Source organism: Gorilla gorilla, chromosome 1 (genome assembly GCF_029281585.2).
Source record: "Gorilla gorilla gorilla isolate KB3781 chromosome 1, NHGRI_mGorGor1-v2.1_pri, whole genome shotgun sequence".
In the NCBI taxonomy this organism is placed as follows: Eukaryota; Metazoa; Chordata; class Mammalia; order Primates; family Hominidae; genus Gorilla; species Gorilla gorilla.
Genome location: NC_073224.2, coordinates 202,928,529 through 202,942,728, shown reverse-complemented (window position 1 = coordinate 202,942,728; position 14,200 = coordinate 202,928,529). Strand labels below are relative to the sequence as shown.

Genomic DNA, 14,200 nt, shown 5'->3' with positions numbered 1-14,200 from the left:
TGAGAGTTCACCCATATTTTATTTACTGATTCAATGTTACGAGACAAGTAAAATAGACGGCTGTCACCTCTATTAAACTGGGCAGGAAAAATGGTCATGTAGGCAACAGGCTCTTTCTGCTCATGATGTGTCATGTTTCCCCAGGGAGGGAAGCAAGAAAAGGGGGGGCCTGGCCTCAGGGGAGAGCTCAGTTCTGTTGTGTTCAGGAGGGGAAGCTCAGGGCTCCATTGCAAACCTGCCCCATCCTCACTCTCAGTCACATTGGTACAGTAGACAGATCAGCCCAGTCAGTCAGGAACTGGGACCAGCCTTTAAGTCCTCAGTTTCCCCACTGATACAAAGGAAAGTCACTACTCACTCATCAGGCTTGGGATAAAGAAAGACTGTTGAGCCCCACTTTGAGAAGTCTGTGCTAGAGAAGCAAACTTCCATATGGTCATCTCCTGCAAGGACACAAAAACATGTGCACACACTCACTTTCCCCAGAACCTGGTGTGGAGGATGCATATATTCCCAGGGCTAAATGGCCTCCGTTGACTGTCTATACAGCCTGAATCTCCAGGTTAACTGTCAACACCTCTGCTTTACACCAAGCTGTCATGTTGACCAGTTGTCTACATATCCTTGGAGGAGCCAGTGATGTGGTAAAGACAGAAAAAGGAGAGACCTGACCTATGATGGGAAGCAGAGCAATGGCCCAGCCACAGTTCTGCCTGACAGCTGTCCTGAGTGCTCAGCCTATTAACGACAGCACAGCAGAGGTTCTCTTCCTTGGTTCAGCTCCCAGAAAGAGCAGCCGAGATGCTGACGGACAAGTGGGAAGGAGAGAGGGGTGAGGTCAGAAAAGGCAGGAGGACTGTGATCTCTCCTCCAGTCTCTTCTTTAAGAAGACAGTTTGTCTCTCTCAAGAAATTCATCATGATAGGAACAAGACAATGAATGTAAAGTCCAATCCTAGGCTTGAGAAAGAAGGGCTCACTCCCACAAATATTCCAGCTCTGCCCAAAAGACTAAATCTAAAAGGTCCTGGCACAGAAAAAGTTGCAGAACTGGTGTGTCAGGAGACCACCATAGACAGCATGAGCATCTTGACTTCGTGGAAGAATCTAACAACATCCTTCATAAAATCCTCATTGACAAAATGGAAAAAGTGTTGAGCTGCATGCCAGGGCAGTTAGGTGGACTTATATTCAAATGACCATATTCACCATTGCATTCATTTATTCAACAAATATTTATTAATTATCTACTAGGAGTCCCGCACTGTGCTAGAAGCACTGGATAAAGTGGTGAACAACCTGGCTATGGCCCATGCCGGTACAGCACTTATCTCTAAAGTAACTAAGAATTATAATACAGCAAGTGCTACAACAGGAAAAGTAGAGGGTGCTGTGGGACTCAGAAGGGGATGGAGGTTGAGAAATGCTTCCTGGAGGAAAAGACATGTTCATTGAAACCTTAGTATGAGTAGAAGTTGGCCAAAAAGAAATAGAGCCCGGCCGGGCACAGTGGCTCACGTCTGTAATCTGAGCACTTTGGGAGGCCATGGTGGGCAGATCACGAGGTCAGGAGTTCGAGACCAGCCTGGCCAACATGGTGAAACCCCATCTCTACTAAAAATACAAAAATGAGCCAGGCGTGGTGGCATGCACCTGTAGTCCCAGCTACTTGGGAGGCTGAGGCAGGAGAATCGCTTGAACCCAGGAGGCAGAGGTTGTGGTGAGCTGAGATCACGCCACTGCACTCCAGCCTAAGCAACAGAGTGAGACTCTATCTCAAAAAAAAAAAAAAAAAAAGAAAGAAAAAGGAAAGAAAAAAGGAAATCCAGTGCAGAGTCCCAGAGTGTGGGGGAAAGCACAGTGCCTTCTGGGGACTTAGATGTTCAATGCAGTGGATCAGAGAGGGTGAAGCAAGAAGGGACAGTCTATGAGTCCAGAGATGCCAACCATGGCAGATCATAAAGGGCCTGAGGGCATAAAGAAGCCAGTGGAATTCTGAAGCTCGTTAAAGTGTAGGATAGTGGATCCAAGACCATTTGAATAAAGCCATCAGACTCTGACATTGCTCATTTCCTTTTTAATGTGTTTATGGCAGACCTGGCTGAAGGGAAGGAGGATATGTTTATCCCAGGCTCAGATGGCAGGAAGCATGCGAGACATCAGAATGGGAATCCCAAAAAGCTTCACTATTCAGAACAGTGATTCCCAACCCCAACCATACTGTAGGCTAATAACCACTTAACCTCTCTACCACAGACCCCAGGAGGGAGGCAGGGGTTAGAAGAGGGTGTAATCCATACCTGCTTTCCAAGCATGGAGACGTGGTAATAGGCTCTGGTGGTCCAGAAACAATGAGTAAGAATAACTGCCTGAAGGTTCAATGATAGAACTTACTGGGAGATAAATGATAGGTTCTGCCTTTAGGCTCAAAAGATCAACTACTAAAGGGAGGATAAGAAAAGTTATAGATCAGCAGCAATACTTGTGGAAAAGATCTCATGTATCTCATGAGAACACCAGCTTAGGATAAATCAACAGACTGAAATGGCTGCTAAAAAGCCTGAAACAATCTGGGGTTGTATAACTAGACACCAAAGCTGAGATCTGAGGAGGTGATGATCTTACTGGTTTCAATAAATAAGTAGCACTGTGGTCATCTCTTGACGCCATGCTGGAGGAATTAAGCCTCTTTAGTCTGAAGAAATAAATGCCTTTGTGTTTCTGCAGAGCTCTAGTGTAGGACAGGGAACAAACTCAAGCCAGAGTCAGTGGGCATGGTGATCATAATAGTAGGAATGATAGACAACATGTATTGAGTGCTTACCACGGCTGTGTTCTAAGCACTTCATATGCATTAACTCATTCAATCCTCACAAAAACCCTATGAGGCAGGTACAACTATTATTATTATTATTATTATTATTATTATTATTATTATTATTATTATTTTGAGATATTAAATACTTTGCTCTTGGGAGGCTGAAGTGGGCAGATCACAAGGTCAGGAGTTCGACCAGCCTGGCCAATATGGTGAAACCCCATCTCTACTAAAAATAGAAAAATTAGCCAGGCGTGGTGGCAGGCGCCTGTAGTGCCAGCTCCTCAGGAGGCTGAGGCAGGAGAATTGCTTGAACCCAGGAAGTGGAGGTTGCAGTGAGGTGAGATTGTGCCACTGCACTCCAGCCTGGGCAACAGAGCAAGACTCCATCTCAAAAAAAAAAAAAAGAGTTTGCTCAAGATTACACAGGTGGGAAGTGAGGGAGGCAGCCTTCAATCTCAGGCTGTTAGATCTTAGAATCTATGAGCTTATCCTCAAGATTAGATTGAGAGCTAAATGCATTGAGAGCTTCGTTTTTGCCAGGCATGTTAATTCTCACAATAATTTCATGAGGTGAAATCTGCTATTATCCTCATTTTACAGGTAAGGAAATCTAGACTTAGAGAAAGTAAGTGACTTACCCAAAGTCACACAGCCAGGAGGGAAGGGATCAAGAGTTGAAACTCAGACAGAGGAATTTCAAACCCACACTCAGACCCCAGTTATATTGCCCTCCTAGAACTGCAGGGAGACACGTTAGCTTTTTAGAGGAAAATTTGCAACAAAGATTAGCATGGGCAAAACATCTGCAGTAAAGAATGGGTGGGGCCTAAAATTGGTGAGCTTCCCATTACAGGTGGCATTCAATCAGAGACTGGCTACCCACCTGTATGTAGTGGGATCCTCCATTGACCTAGAACAGCAGTTCTCAAAGTGTGGCTCCCAGATGAGCGGCATCATCACGATCTGGGAAACTGTTAAAAAGGCAAGCACTCAGGCCTCACCCCACACCCACGGAATCAGAAGCTCTGCGGATGGGGCCCAGCAATCTGCATCTTAACGAGTGCTTTGGGTGATTCTGGCACATGCTAATATTTAAGAACCAGAAGCCTAGAATGACCCCCGGGGTTCTTTTCAGCCTAGATTATTTGATTCTTCACCATAGACAGGAAATGTGATGCCTGGAGCCCTGGAAAGTCCTTGGCTCCCCGCTACTGCTTTTCCGCCCAATTGGGCAGCTTTTTGGAATAGCATATTTCAGTTCTGCAAAGCAGATGCAGAAAGGCTTTGCAGAAGTCTTCCTCATTCCCATATTTAAAGAGCTCATCCCTGCAGTTGTTCTGAGAACTCTATAAACCCCCTTCCATCGGCAGCCTGTCTGCATCAGTCCCTTTAATAGCACAAGACTTAATTGTCTCCTATGAATTGGAACCCTTTTAATACAAACCAGAATCTTAGTTCCTTCTTGCTGCTTTTCCCCCCTCTGCTATCCTTAACTACCATTCAGCATGGCACCAAAGAATTTGGAGTTGAAACCACCACTCCCCCAGGATCTCACTCCATTTCATTATCTCCGATCTGTATGATCACCATGGGGACTCTCTCCTCCCTGCCTTTTGCCTCTGTCCTCATTACCTGCTGTCTTCTAGGAGAGCTAAAGTGTCTATCCCCTAGGGCCTCTAGCCTCAGACCCTCTCTAGTCTCCAGTGGCCTGCCCAGGAGGTGAGATTGTACTCCCCATCTGAGAAGGGCTGATCAAGACTCTCTGGACCAGCCCCTTAAGAACATCCCATAACCACGGTCTTCCCAGCTCTGAACATATGCAAAATGCATTTTAATCAAAATGTTGCAAAATCAGGGAAGAACAAGCACCCCATAAATAATGGGCCAGGCGGTGTCTGGGAGCTGACATTATGAGCATCCAAGAAAGGGTACCTCTGTAGCTCCCTAGCACAGTGAATAATTGGTACGGACTGCTAGGCCCACCAACTCCAGTGCAGGGCCCATGGGTATGTGAGCGATGGGCATATGCCACATATGAGGCTGCATGGAGTATGGGGCACTAGGGGTTAGCACAAAGCCAAGGGCACATGAGATGCAGACAGCCTCAGAGCCCAGAGTCGGTGGAGATGTGGCCCCACCCTTGGGGAACTCTCTTTTTTCTCCTAAAATTTATTAAGCATCGGGCACTATGCAAAGAGCTTTACATACTTTATCTCCTTTAATCCTCACAATAACCCTATGCAGACAATACTGTAAGGGTCAACCACAAGATTTTTGTAGGTCAACAATAGCTGCACATGGTTCAACCTAACGTTAATACTTCTATTTTATAGATGAGGAAATGGAAGCTCAGAGGTGCGGTGACTTCCCCAAGGTCACACAGCAAGTACACATTGGACTCACGTTCAAAAATAGATCCACCACATTTCATCAGACCTAAGACATGCCATTCTTTCTTGGAGTGCCAAGAAAGAAAAAATTCTGCAAGTAAACTTAGACATGACATGTGAGACACGAGCTGATGTCAGAGATATGAAAATGTGAAAAAAAAAATCCCATCTTAGAATCAATGAAATATATTATTGACTCCAAAAAAAATCATTCTGTTTCTTGGAAGTGATGGGGGAGAGATGGCCTGAGACACCCTTGGGTAGCTCCTTGTCTAGTGGGGGAGGCACAATGCACATGCATTAGAGAAAGCCTAGACACCGACTCACCCCCAGAAAACCATGGCCAAGGTCAATACTGTTAGTAAACAAGGCATAAAGGTCAAAGGAAGCAAGGAGAAGGATCTGGGCAGCTGAGCTGTGACTAGGGAGAGGCAGTGTGGACCCTGGAGGCGATTTCCAAAGGAAATAAAACAAAGGAAGGAAGGGCAGACGGCTCTAGGGGCATGGCTGCTATGAAACATGGCTATGAGAAACAAAAGAAAATCTGAACAACCTGTTGTCCTCAAACCCAGTCCCCTGGCCCTCAATTTGGTCTCATCTCTCCAAATCATGCTCAATTAGGATTTGTCTCTGGAGCACAAAGATAAGTGGGAGGAAAAGCATACTCCAGAAGCAAATTCAGATGCTGGGTCAGGGCCAGGATTTAAGGAGGCGCCCCCTCTCATGGTAAGTCATGCAAGCAAAGGGCCTCCTTAGAGTCAGCTCCCTGGAGGTCTCCCTAGCATCACCCTACACCCAGCCCTGTGCACAGACTCCTCCAAGGGCAAAAAGAAACACTCAACTGTGGACAGCATGTAAGCTTTTTTGAAAAGACGTCACACGTATTTAACCCAATGGGCAGTATCATCCCCATTTTACAGATGGGGAAATGGAGGCCCTGGAAAGTAACATAACCCTTCTGACCATGCCTGTCTCAAATCTGTCACCTTTGTAGTGACTTTGGGCAGTGCAGCTTCCCCTCACTTCCAGAACAGCTCAGTCCCTGGCAGCCACCATTATCCCAGGCTCCCCTGGCACCATGGGAGAAGGAATACTGCAGACAGAGAAGGGTAAGTCTGGGTTTGCCTTTGCTCTTGTAGACGGAATGGTGGACTAGGAAGACTCTTGCATCCAGGTCCCCATGCCCAACCCACGGTGTCTGTGACACAGCAACACATATTCCAGGACCCAGAGGCAGCAGGCCCAATTTAGAAGGTCAGGATGTGACTCTTGCTTAAAAATAAAACGACCATAAAAACCTATTAGCCTTGAAGGGATGTTGGCAAGAAGGAACAGGACTGAGGAAGGAAAAAGGGAAGTGAGGGAAGGAAGGAATAACAAAGACAGCTAATTCTCCAACCACCTTCTCTTTCCAGGTCCCTGGGTGAGGAGGATGGAGGTGAAGGAGACACAGACACAAGGCCCTTGGGTTTCCTCAAGGCTTTGACAATGTCTTTGAGGACAGCCTGGTGGTTCCAATGGGGACATGTAGACTACAGACCCCAGAACAGTGGGATCCCTGTAGGTGAACTGGTCTCACCCAAGGGTGAGTCCGTCCTTTATTTAGGGCTTAGATTAAAGCCTCAAGCAGAGTCCAGAAGCCAGGACAATGGGGGATGTAGTACATGGAAGGATGTGTGTTGGTAGGAAGGCTGGGAAAGACCATCCACACCTGTGCCCTGGAGGAGGCAAATCTGCCTCACAGCTCATCAGCAAGGCCAGTCTGACACTGAAAACTAGTGCTAGTGGAATTCAGAGTGGTAGAGCCCAGATGGCCATCCTCCCAGAGGAGGACCAACATAGCCCAGCCAGTGAGACCTCACTCAGCAACCAGAATGGGGAGTGGGGGTAGGGGCACCGCATTCAGCCCCTTAAAAACTGTTTCTTGCCATCTCCAGATGGCACAGCCAGCTAAATGCATGGGATCCAGAGGCAGGCACACCATACTTCTTATCCCACTTCTACCGCTCACTGGCTGTGCGATCTTGGGCAAGTGACACCACCAAGCTTAGTTCCCTCACCTGTAAAATGGGATAATGTCTGTAGGTTGTGAAGGCTACCTAAGATGAAGAGAAAGGCCTTATGGCTCCATTTATTGAGCACTTACTATTTACCCACACTATGAGTCATTGTTTGAAAAGCATTTGGCACAGCGCTTAGTGGCTAATAATTGCACAATAAATTGGAGCCATCGTATGGTTGTTGTCATTGTTGTTTCATTATTTTGATTTTGCTCCAGACCCAGGTGGGACCCCAGACAGAAGACACTGCGGTGGCCGTCTCAGCACAGGCACACTGCCCTCTGGTGCTGCTGCTGGAGAATCAGCACCTGGGAGAAGAGCGATTCCAGGAATCAAGCCCAAGGCCAAGGCGCCAGCCCCATCCGCATCAGCTCCGTTTCCATACCAGGCAGGCCCTTAGTGCATCTGTCTTCCCAGAGCTGCAGCCCTACCACACTGGCCTCTGGAGGACAAGCGAGTGCCTGCTGGGTGCTAGCCTCAACGAGGGCCCTGCTCCTGCAACATTGGTCCTCTCTGTTGCCAGGCGGGGTGTGCAGAGCCCCCCAGTTCCTCTCCGTGCTGCCCAGTGGAGTGAAGCACCCACCGTTTCAGTTCCCTCTGGAAGGTCCTGAGCAAGCAAGGCAAGCCAGGCTGCAGCTGCGAGGAAGAGACAGGGGCAGCTGCTGTGGCAAGTAGAGGAGGCGCCACCTCAGCAGACCAGAAACACAGTCCCAGTCACTGAGATCAAACAGGTCTCCTGCTAAAAGAACTCCCTTCACCAAGCAGGCTTGCAGTCTGTCCTGCATATGGCCTTATACTTCTCTCAAGAGGAGGGGTAGTTCCACAGCCCACGGGGGCATCTGTGCTTCCTCCCCCATGGAGGGGACTGTTTCCTGGGGCAGGCACAGAGTGCCTGTGGGAACGTGGGGATTCAGGAAGGCTTACAGCCCCACAAAGGATCCTAAAAGCCACTAGGCAGCTTGCATTTCTGGAGTGGTTGGAGGCAGCTTGCATTTCTGGAGGGGTCGGGGATAAAGAGCCATCCCGCAAAGCCCTTTGAAAACAGCACATGAGCTGGACTTCTGAGGTCAGCCATCCTGCCGGCTACAGGAGGATGCAGGTGACCTTGGAAGAGCCTAGTGAGGCCAGGGTGCCTGGCTCACCTTGCATAAACCACCTCTAAAGACCCTAGGTCATTCTGACGTCAAAAGACTGTTTAGCGAAGTGCGAGGCAGGCATCAGGAAGAAAATTAAACTCCAGTTGAGAAGGAGGAAAGCTGGGGCTAACAGCAGCAGCTGGGCTGAAAAGTGGAGGTAGAAATTCCTCAAGTTAATGCTCTCTAAGGCCCCGCGGGCCACTCCCAGGTCTTGTCTGAAGCTATTTACTTCCAGGGGGGAAAACCCTATTGATCTTCATTCAGCTGCTGTCTGCTCCTACAAGGCAGCGATGTTTCAGCGCATCACCAGTCACTGTGAGAAATTTCTCATTGTTTTATACACAGCGGCTCCCAAACTCAAGAGATGAATGTTTAGGTTTGGGAACTCTGAGGGAGGGGGCGTCTCTCCCCAGGGATCGGCTGCTGTTGCCTGCTGGGCCCCTGTACATTCAGGAAACTCAGGACCTTGCAGCTCAGTTCTGCTCTATCTGTAGATGCTCAGAGTCCAGAGCTGGGCCAACCCTTCCTTTTCCCCGCCCCCCACCCCCTCCCCCCCACACACCTGCTTTATGTCTCTGCAGTCATTTGGCTTCAAACCTCCCCACTGGCTGGCTGGAGATCACCACCATCCACTTGAGCTCCTCAACACACAGAAGAGCTGGCCAGGCTTCCCCAGCTGCTGCCACCACTGTCTAGTTCCCTTTTCAAATTCCAGGCTGGCCCTCAATCCTACATATGCCCATAACATGAGGAGAGAACTAACCATGAAACCTACAATGGCATAACAGTGCCCGCCAGCCTGCACTAAAGGGAACTTTGAAACCACAGAACATACCAACCATTAAGGCCAACCAAATAGTTTACAGATGGAGAAACTGAGGCCTGGGGTGCCAGGGAGAGGTGTGATTTGATGGAAATGGCCCAACAAACTGGTGGCAGATGCAGCAGAAAACCCAGACCTCCTGCCTCCAAGTTCAGCAGCCCCTCCACTACAGATTTGGGGTCAGGTAACCTGGAAATTCAGGTCCCCACGGGAGGTCACTGAAGCCTGTTTGGCTGAGAGAATCTATGCATTAAACTGCCTTCCATAAGTTAAGACTGGGATTCACCCAAACAATAATAACGATGATAATAATAATAAAATGCCAAACAATATGGCTTGAAAACCTTCAATGAACAACATTTGATAATCATACATAGAATACATCTTCCACATATTCACATAAAATAATCAATGATCATTTTTTTCTCGCAGACTACAATCCAATCATTCTCTCTCCCTTGCTCTCTCCCTCACTCTCTTTTGTTACTTGCAAACCATCCAAGCAATCAATGCCTTGACCTCTCTTTCTGATAGACACAATTACAAAAAGACAGAGCAATGCAATTCATCTATTCAAGACAGATTGTTTGAACACTCTGTCACACTGCTGAGCTATCCATCTCCTTGTCTAAGAGGAAATTTCAGCCCCCAAAAGAGACACAAAGAGGGGGCAGGTAGGATGCTCCTCAGCCCAGAGAGCCCCTCTGGCACCTGCAAGAAAGCCCTCTCCGGGCTGGTGCTCGGCGATGCCTGGCTGCTGGAGAAGCATTCAGCTCCAAGCTCAGCCGGCTCAGGTGCCAGTCTTGAGAATCAGAAGCACCTAGCACACTCCAGAGGGCCTCAAATTCTTAAAGCCCCAGCCAGAACCCTGAGATCCCAGGGATGGGGGGGATGGGCAAAGGGAGAGGGCACCGGGCCCAGCCAAGGTGGTGTGTTTGGATTTTAGCATGAGATTCTCTCTCTCTCTCGCTCGCTCTTTCTGTCCATGTCCACTGTAGCTCCCTGGCTCCAGCTGGGGTTCAAGCAGGGGCTCAGAAGGACAGAAACTCAGCTCCCCAGGAGTCTCCAGAGGCCTCAGAGTCCTCCCATCCTCCGCCCAAACTGGCACAGCTCTGGCGGTCACGTTTGGCGCAGGCACAACACCCCAGTCCATGGGCTGAGAATCAAATGGGGCAGGGCTCTTGGATATAAATGACCTGGGCTGATACGCTAATTAATCCTGGGGCTTAATACGAAGAAGATTAGAAGAGAGGAGGGCTCTGCCATCCTTTAATTTCATTATTACACTCTGAACCCAAGAAAGGGCGGGCAGGCTTGGGGATGCTCTTCCTAAGGGCTGGGAGGAACTCCCTAACGCATTCAATTTCACAGTAAGGATACATCATCCTGCGCCTTCCCAGCTTATCCCTCTGAGGCTGCCCTTACGGTAGCCTGTCCTTCTGGGCCTCCAAAGACTTCCATCCCTGAGGCTGGGCTGGGAGCACAACCATCCCACCCCTGTGGAAGAAGGATCAAGGAAAAGGGAACTGCAATCCGTGTGATGGGCAAATAGCACCCTCTCAGTCCCCCCACCTTTTTCCCCAAGGACACCCTACGACGCACGCCCCCAAAAAAGCAGAGAGTAGGAGACAGGGAATAAAGGAAGTGCTGGTCCATTACTGGGGGGGGAGGGGGCTTCCTGCCCCTGGAATGGTGCCAGGCTGGGCTTGGGGCAGGCAAAGGCACAGAGATAGAAGACATTTCGTTGTCAGGAGCAACCAGGCTGGGCTGCAAAGGGTTAAGCCTGACCATAAGGGCTGTCCCCAGAGTCCCCTCCCGTGCCTGGCCTCCTCTGCCTCCGGTGCTGGTGTTTGCCTGCCAGGGTCCTGGGCATGGACCGAAAGATCTCAAAGTGGGCAGAGCTGAGGACTGTGCTCTGCCCCATCCAGATGGTGTTCAAGAGGGTCCGGCTCCCAGGCGGCCGCCCAGGAGGAGACCCACCCGCTGGGTTTCTGACCGCCTCCTAGGAAAATCTCAAGTACGGAAACCAAGCCCGACACCGGTTCCGGCACCTCTTTCACGCCGCTGGCAGCCCAAGGTCCGCCCTGAAAAAGAGCTGTAGAGGAGGAAGGTGGCCCTGGCTCGGCGGAGTCCGGCTTGCCTGGTGCCAGGCGCTGGTGCTGGCGCCGAGTGAACCCAGGCGGCCCAGGTGTCCGGCCTGGTGGCGGGCGCAGGGCCTGCGGTGATGGAGGCTCCGTCTTAGCCCGGCCAGGCCCAGCCCTGCCGGTCGTCGGCCCGGGACATGCGCGGCGCTCAGGCCTGCAGGGTGCCTTGGGCGGCCACAACAAAGTTAAAGCCCGGAGTAAGAGTCTCGGGCGAGAAGAGACGCGGAGAAGCCAGAGCCTCGGAAAGCCGCGCGCAGCCCCGCCAGCCGCCGCCAGCTGCGGAGGAATTTGGGCTAACTTTAAAAACCGCTGGCGTCCCTGGGCCGCCTGCCCGGGCCGCGCTGGGCGGCCTCCATCGTCCCTTCCCTCTACCTGCACTGCCCCAGGCGGGAGAGAGGCCTTGGCCCCGAGGGACCAGCTGCAGCGGGCAGCGGGGGCCTGCTCCCCCAACCCCCGCCCCATGGCACGGGGCTGAACCGGTACCACCGAGGCCAAGGGCGACCACCAGGAGAGAAGATCGGCTGCCCTCGTCATGCGAATCTGTGCCCTGCGACCTCGCTGCGGCCGCTCGAGCTATGCCAGAGGTGGGGACGAAGGGCCCGCGGGGAGTGAGGTGGGCAGAGGAGAGAAGTTGGCGCCTTCCCCAGGGTCCCCACTCTGCGGAGAAGCCCGATCGCAGAACTCGGTCGGCTGCGGTTCATGCTGGCAGTCACCGCGAAATGCGCCCTCGACTCGGGATCGCACTGGAAACCTTCGCCACACTCTGCCAGGTCTGACCTCTCAGGAGCGCGCCAAGGGCCCCTCGCCCACTGCGGCCCGGCGGCCTCCTCCCCAGTAAGTAAGGCCCGTGACCCCGACTCTGGAACTTTGTCCTCACAGGGACGAGCTCCTGGTGGTCACCGATCGGCTCAGCAGCTCGGAGAGAGGTTAGGAAAATCTCTCCGGAACGCGTTGGGAGGCCCCCCCATTCCCGCCCCCGCCCGGGCGCACGGAGACCCCCGGCTCCAGGGAGCGCTTACCGATCCGGATGACGTGGGGCATCCCGCGCGAGTCCGGGATCCAGAAGGCGCACACGAGGAGCCCGGCCCAGTATTCCCAAACCAGACTCCGGAGGCGCCGCCAGGGAGCGGTCATCGTTGGGCGCCGCCGAGCGTGCCCGGGGCGCGGCCGTGGCGGGCTCCCTGGGGCGGCAGCTCTAGGCGCGGGCGCGCAGCAGCCCCGAAGGCGCCGCCTGGCCCAGCCGCCCGGCTCCCGAGCGCCGCTGCGAGTGGGGGGCGCCCCGCGGCGCCGCGCACATCTTACTGGGGGGCCGCCCCGCCGGCGCCCGCCCCGCCTGGCTGCCGCCCACGGGCTGCCCGCGAGCGAGGCTCCTGGGCTCCGCCCGGACTCCGCTCGGACTCGGCTCCGGCTCCGACTCGCGTCGGCTCGGCTCCCGCGCGGGCTCCCACCTGCCCCGGCTGCCGGGCGCTGGCGGGCGGGCTGCACGCGTCTCCGGCCGCTCCTCCTCCAGCCGCCGCCGATGCTATCGCCCGGGCTCGCACAAAGCCCCGGAGTGGAGTTGCACGCGCGCACACTCTCCCTCCCAGCCCCCTCCCCTGCGCCCTGCCTCCCGCCTCCCGCGCCGCCCGCCGCCCGCGCTCCCTCCGCGCACTCCCCCGCGCACACACACTTCACACTCACACTCGCCGAGGCGCACACTCGCGCGCTCACACCTGCGCGGGGGGCGGGGAAGGGGACCCTGGCCCCAGTGTAGGGGGACGCCTGGAGAACGAGGACTCTCCTCGCTTCCCAGACGTCCCCACCCGCCCCGCCGGCCCCAGTCCCTTCTACTGCGAGGGCACGGAGCCCGGGAGCCAGGCGTGGAGCGCGAGAGCTGGCACCGCGAGCTGGGAGACGGCGGCAGCCCAGCGGCCGGACCAGCTGAAGGAGACGCGCCCGCCGGGAGCAGCGAGACCGGGAGCCCGCCGTCTGCGGAGTCTGGCCTCGCGGCTCCCACGCGGCGGGCGCTGGCTGGACGGCGGTGGCAGCGGGAGACTGACCCGGGAACTGGCTTCCCTCCCCAACCCCATTCCTCCTGGCAGCAGAGTTGGGGCTGGGGGTTCGGAGAGGCAGAATTCAAAGCGAATTGTCTACGCTGGGCCAGGGGAGCTGCGGGAGTTGGTAGAGGTGGGAGAGCCCAAGTCAGACCCCCTGCTGTGGGAAGCTGGACTTGACCGCGCACAGGTCCTGGGGCTGCGGAGGAGGAAGACCGCTCACGCCTTAGATGTAGGGGGGCGTGGGCGCCGGGCCCGCTCCCTCTCAGCCCTCTCCCGTAACTGTGCAGGAGGGGCTGGTGCCCCCTCCCTCATTCTCCTGAGAAAGAATAAAGAGAAACTGTAATTTGTCGTGGGATGGAGTAGGATCCGTGGGGGAGCAAGCTAAGGGGGTTAAAAAGAAAAACAACGTTGTTTATTAGCAATAATAATTTTTTTTTCAAGTGGCGCTGGGTGTCGAGGGAAGGGAAAGGCTGTGGAGCGAGGCTGGAGCAGGAGGCTGCGAATTACTCAGTTAGGCGAGTTTAATGACCTTTTTGACAGAGACAAAGCGGTGCCGATACAGTAGATAAATAAACGGATCTGTCACCGGGCAGCGGCTAGGCTGTGTGTGAATTTATTTTTCTCATTTAAATAATTTGATCTATTCTATCATTTCCAATCTTTCCCATTTGCCAGCTGTCTGGTAAGAGCATGGCCCCCACATCTGAAGAGCAAATCTTTAATTTTCTTACAAATATTCTATGAGCCGAGCTCTCACCCGCCTGTTAATTTCCCTCTTTTCCCCCCCACCC

The 14,200-nt window shown here is 53.0% G+C and overlaps 1 protein-coding gene across 1 annotated transcript in view; it reads right to left on the bottom strand.

Moving 5' to 3' along the window:
- GRIK3 (glutamate ionotropic receptor kainate type subunit 3) overlaps positions 1–12,794 on the bottom strand; it is a 238,572-nt gene extending 225,778 nt beyond the window's left edge. Inside the window, exon 1 of the mRNA XM_019015481.4 lies at positions 12,393–12,794. Coding sequence (XP_018871026.1) covers positions 12,393–12,507 — 115 coding nt within the window. The 5' untranslated portion in view covers positions 12,508–12,794. The remainder of the gene's footprint in view (positions 1–12,392) is intronic.
- Between the last annotated feature and the right edge of the window lie 1,406 nt (positions 12,795–14,200).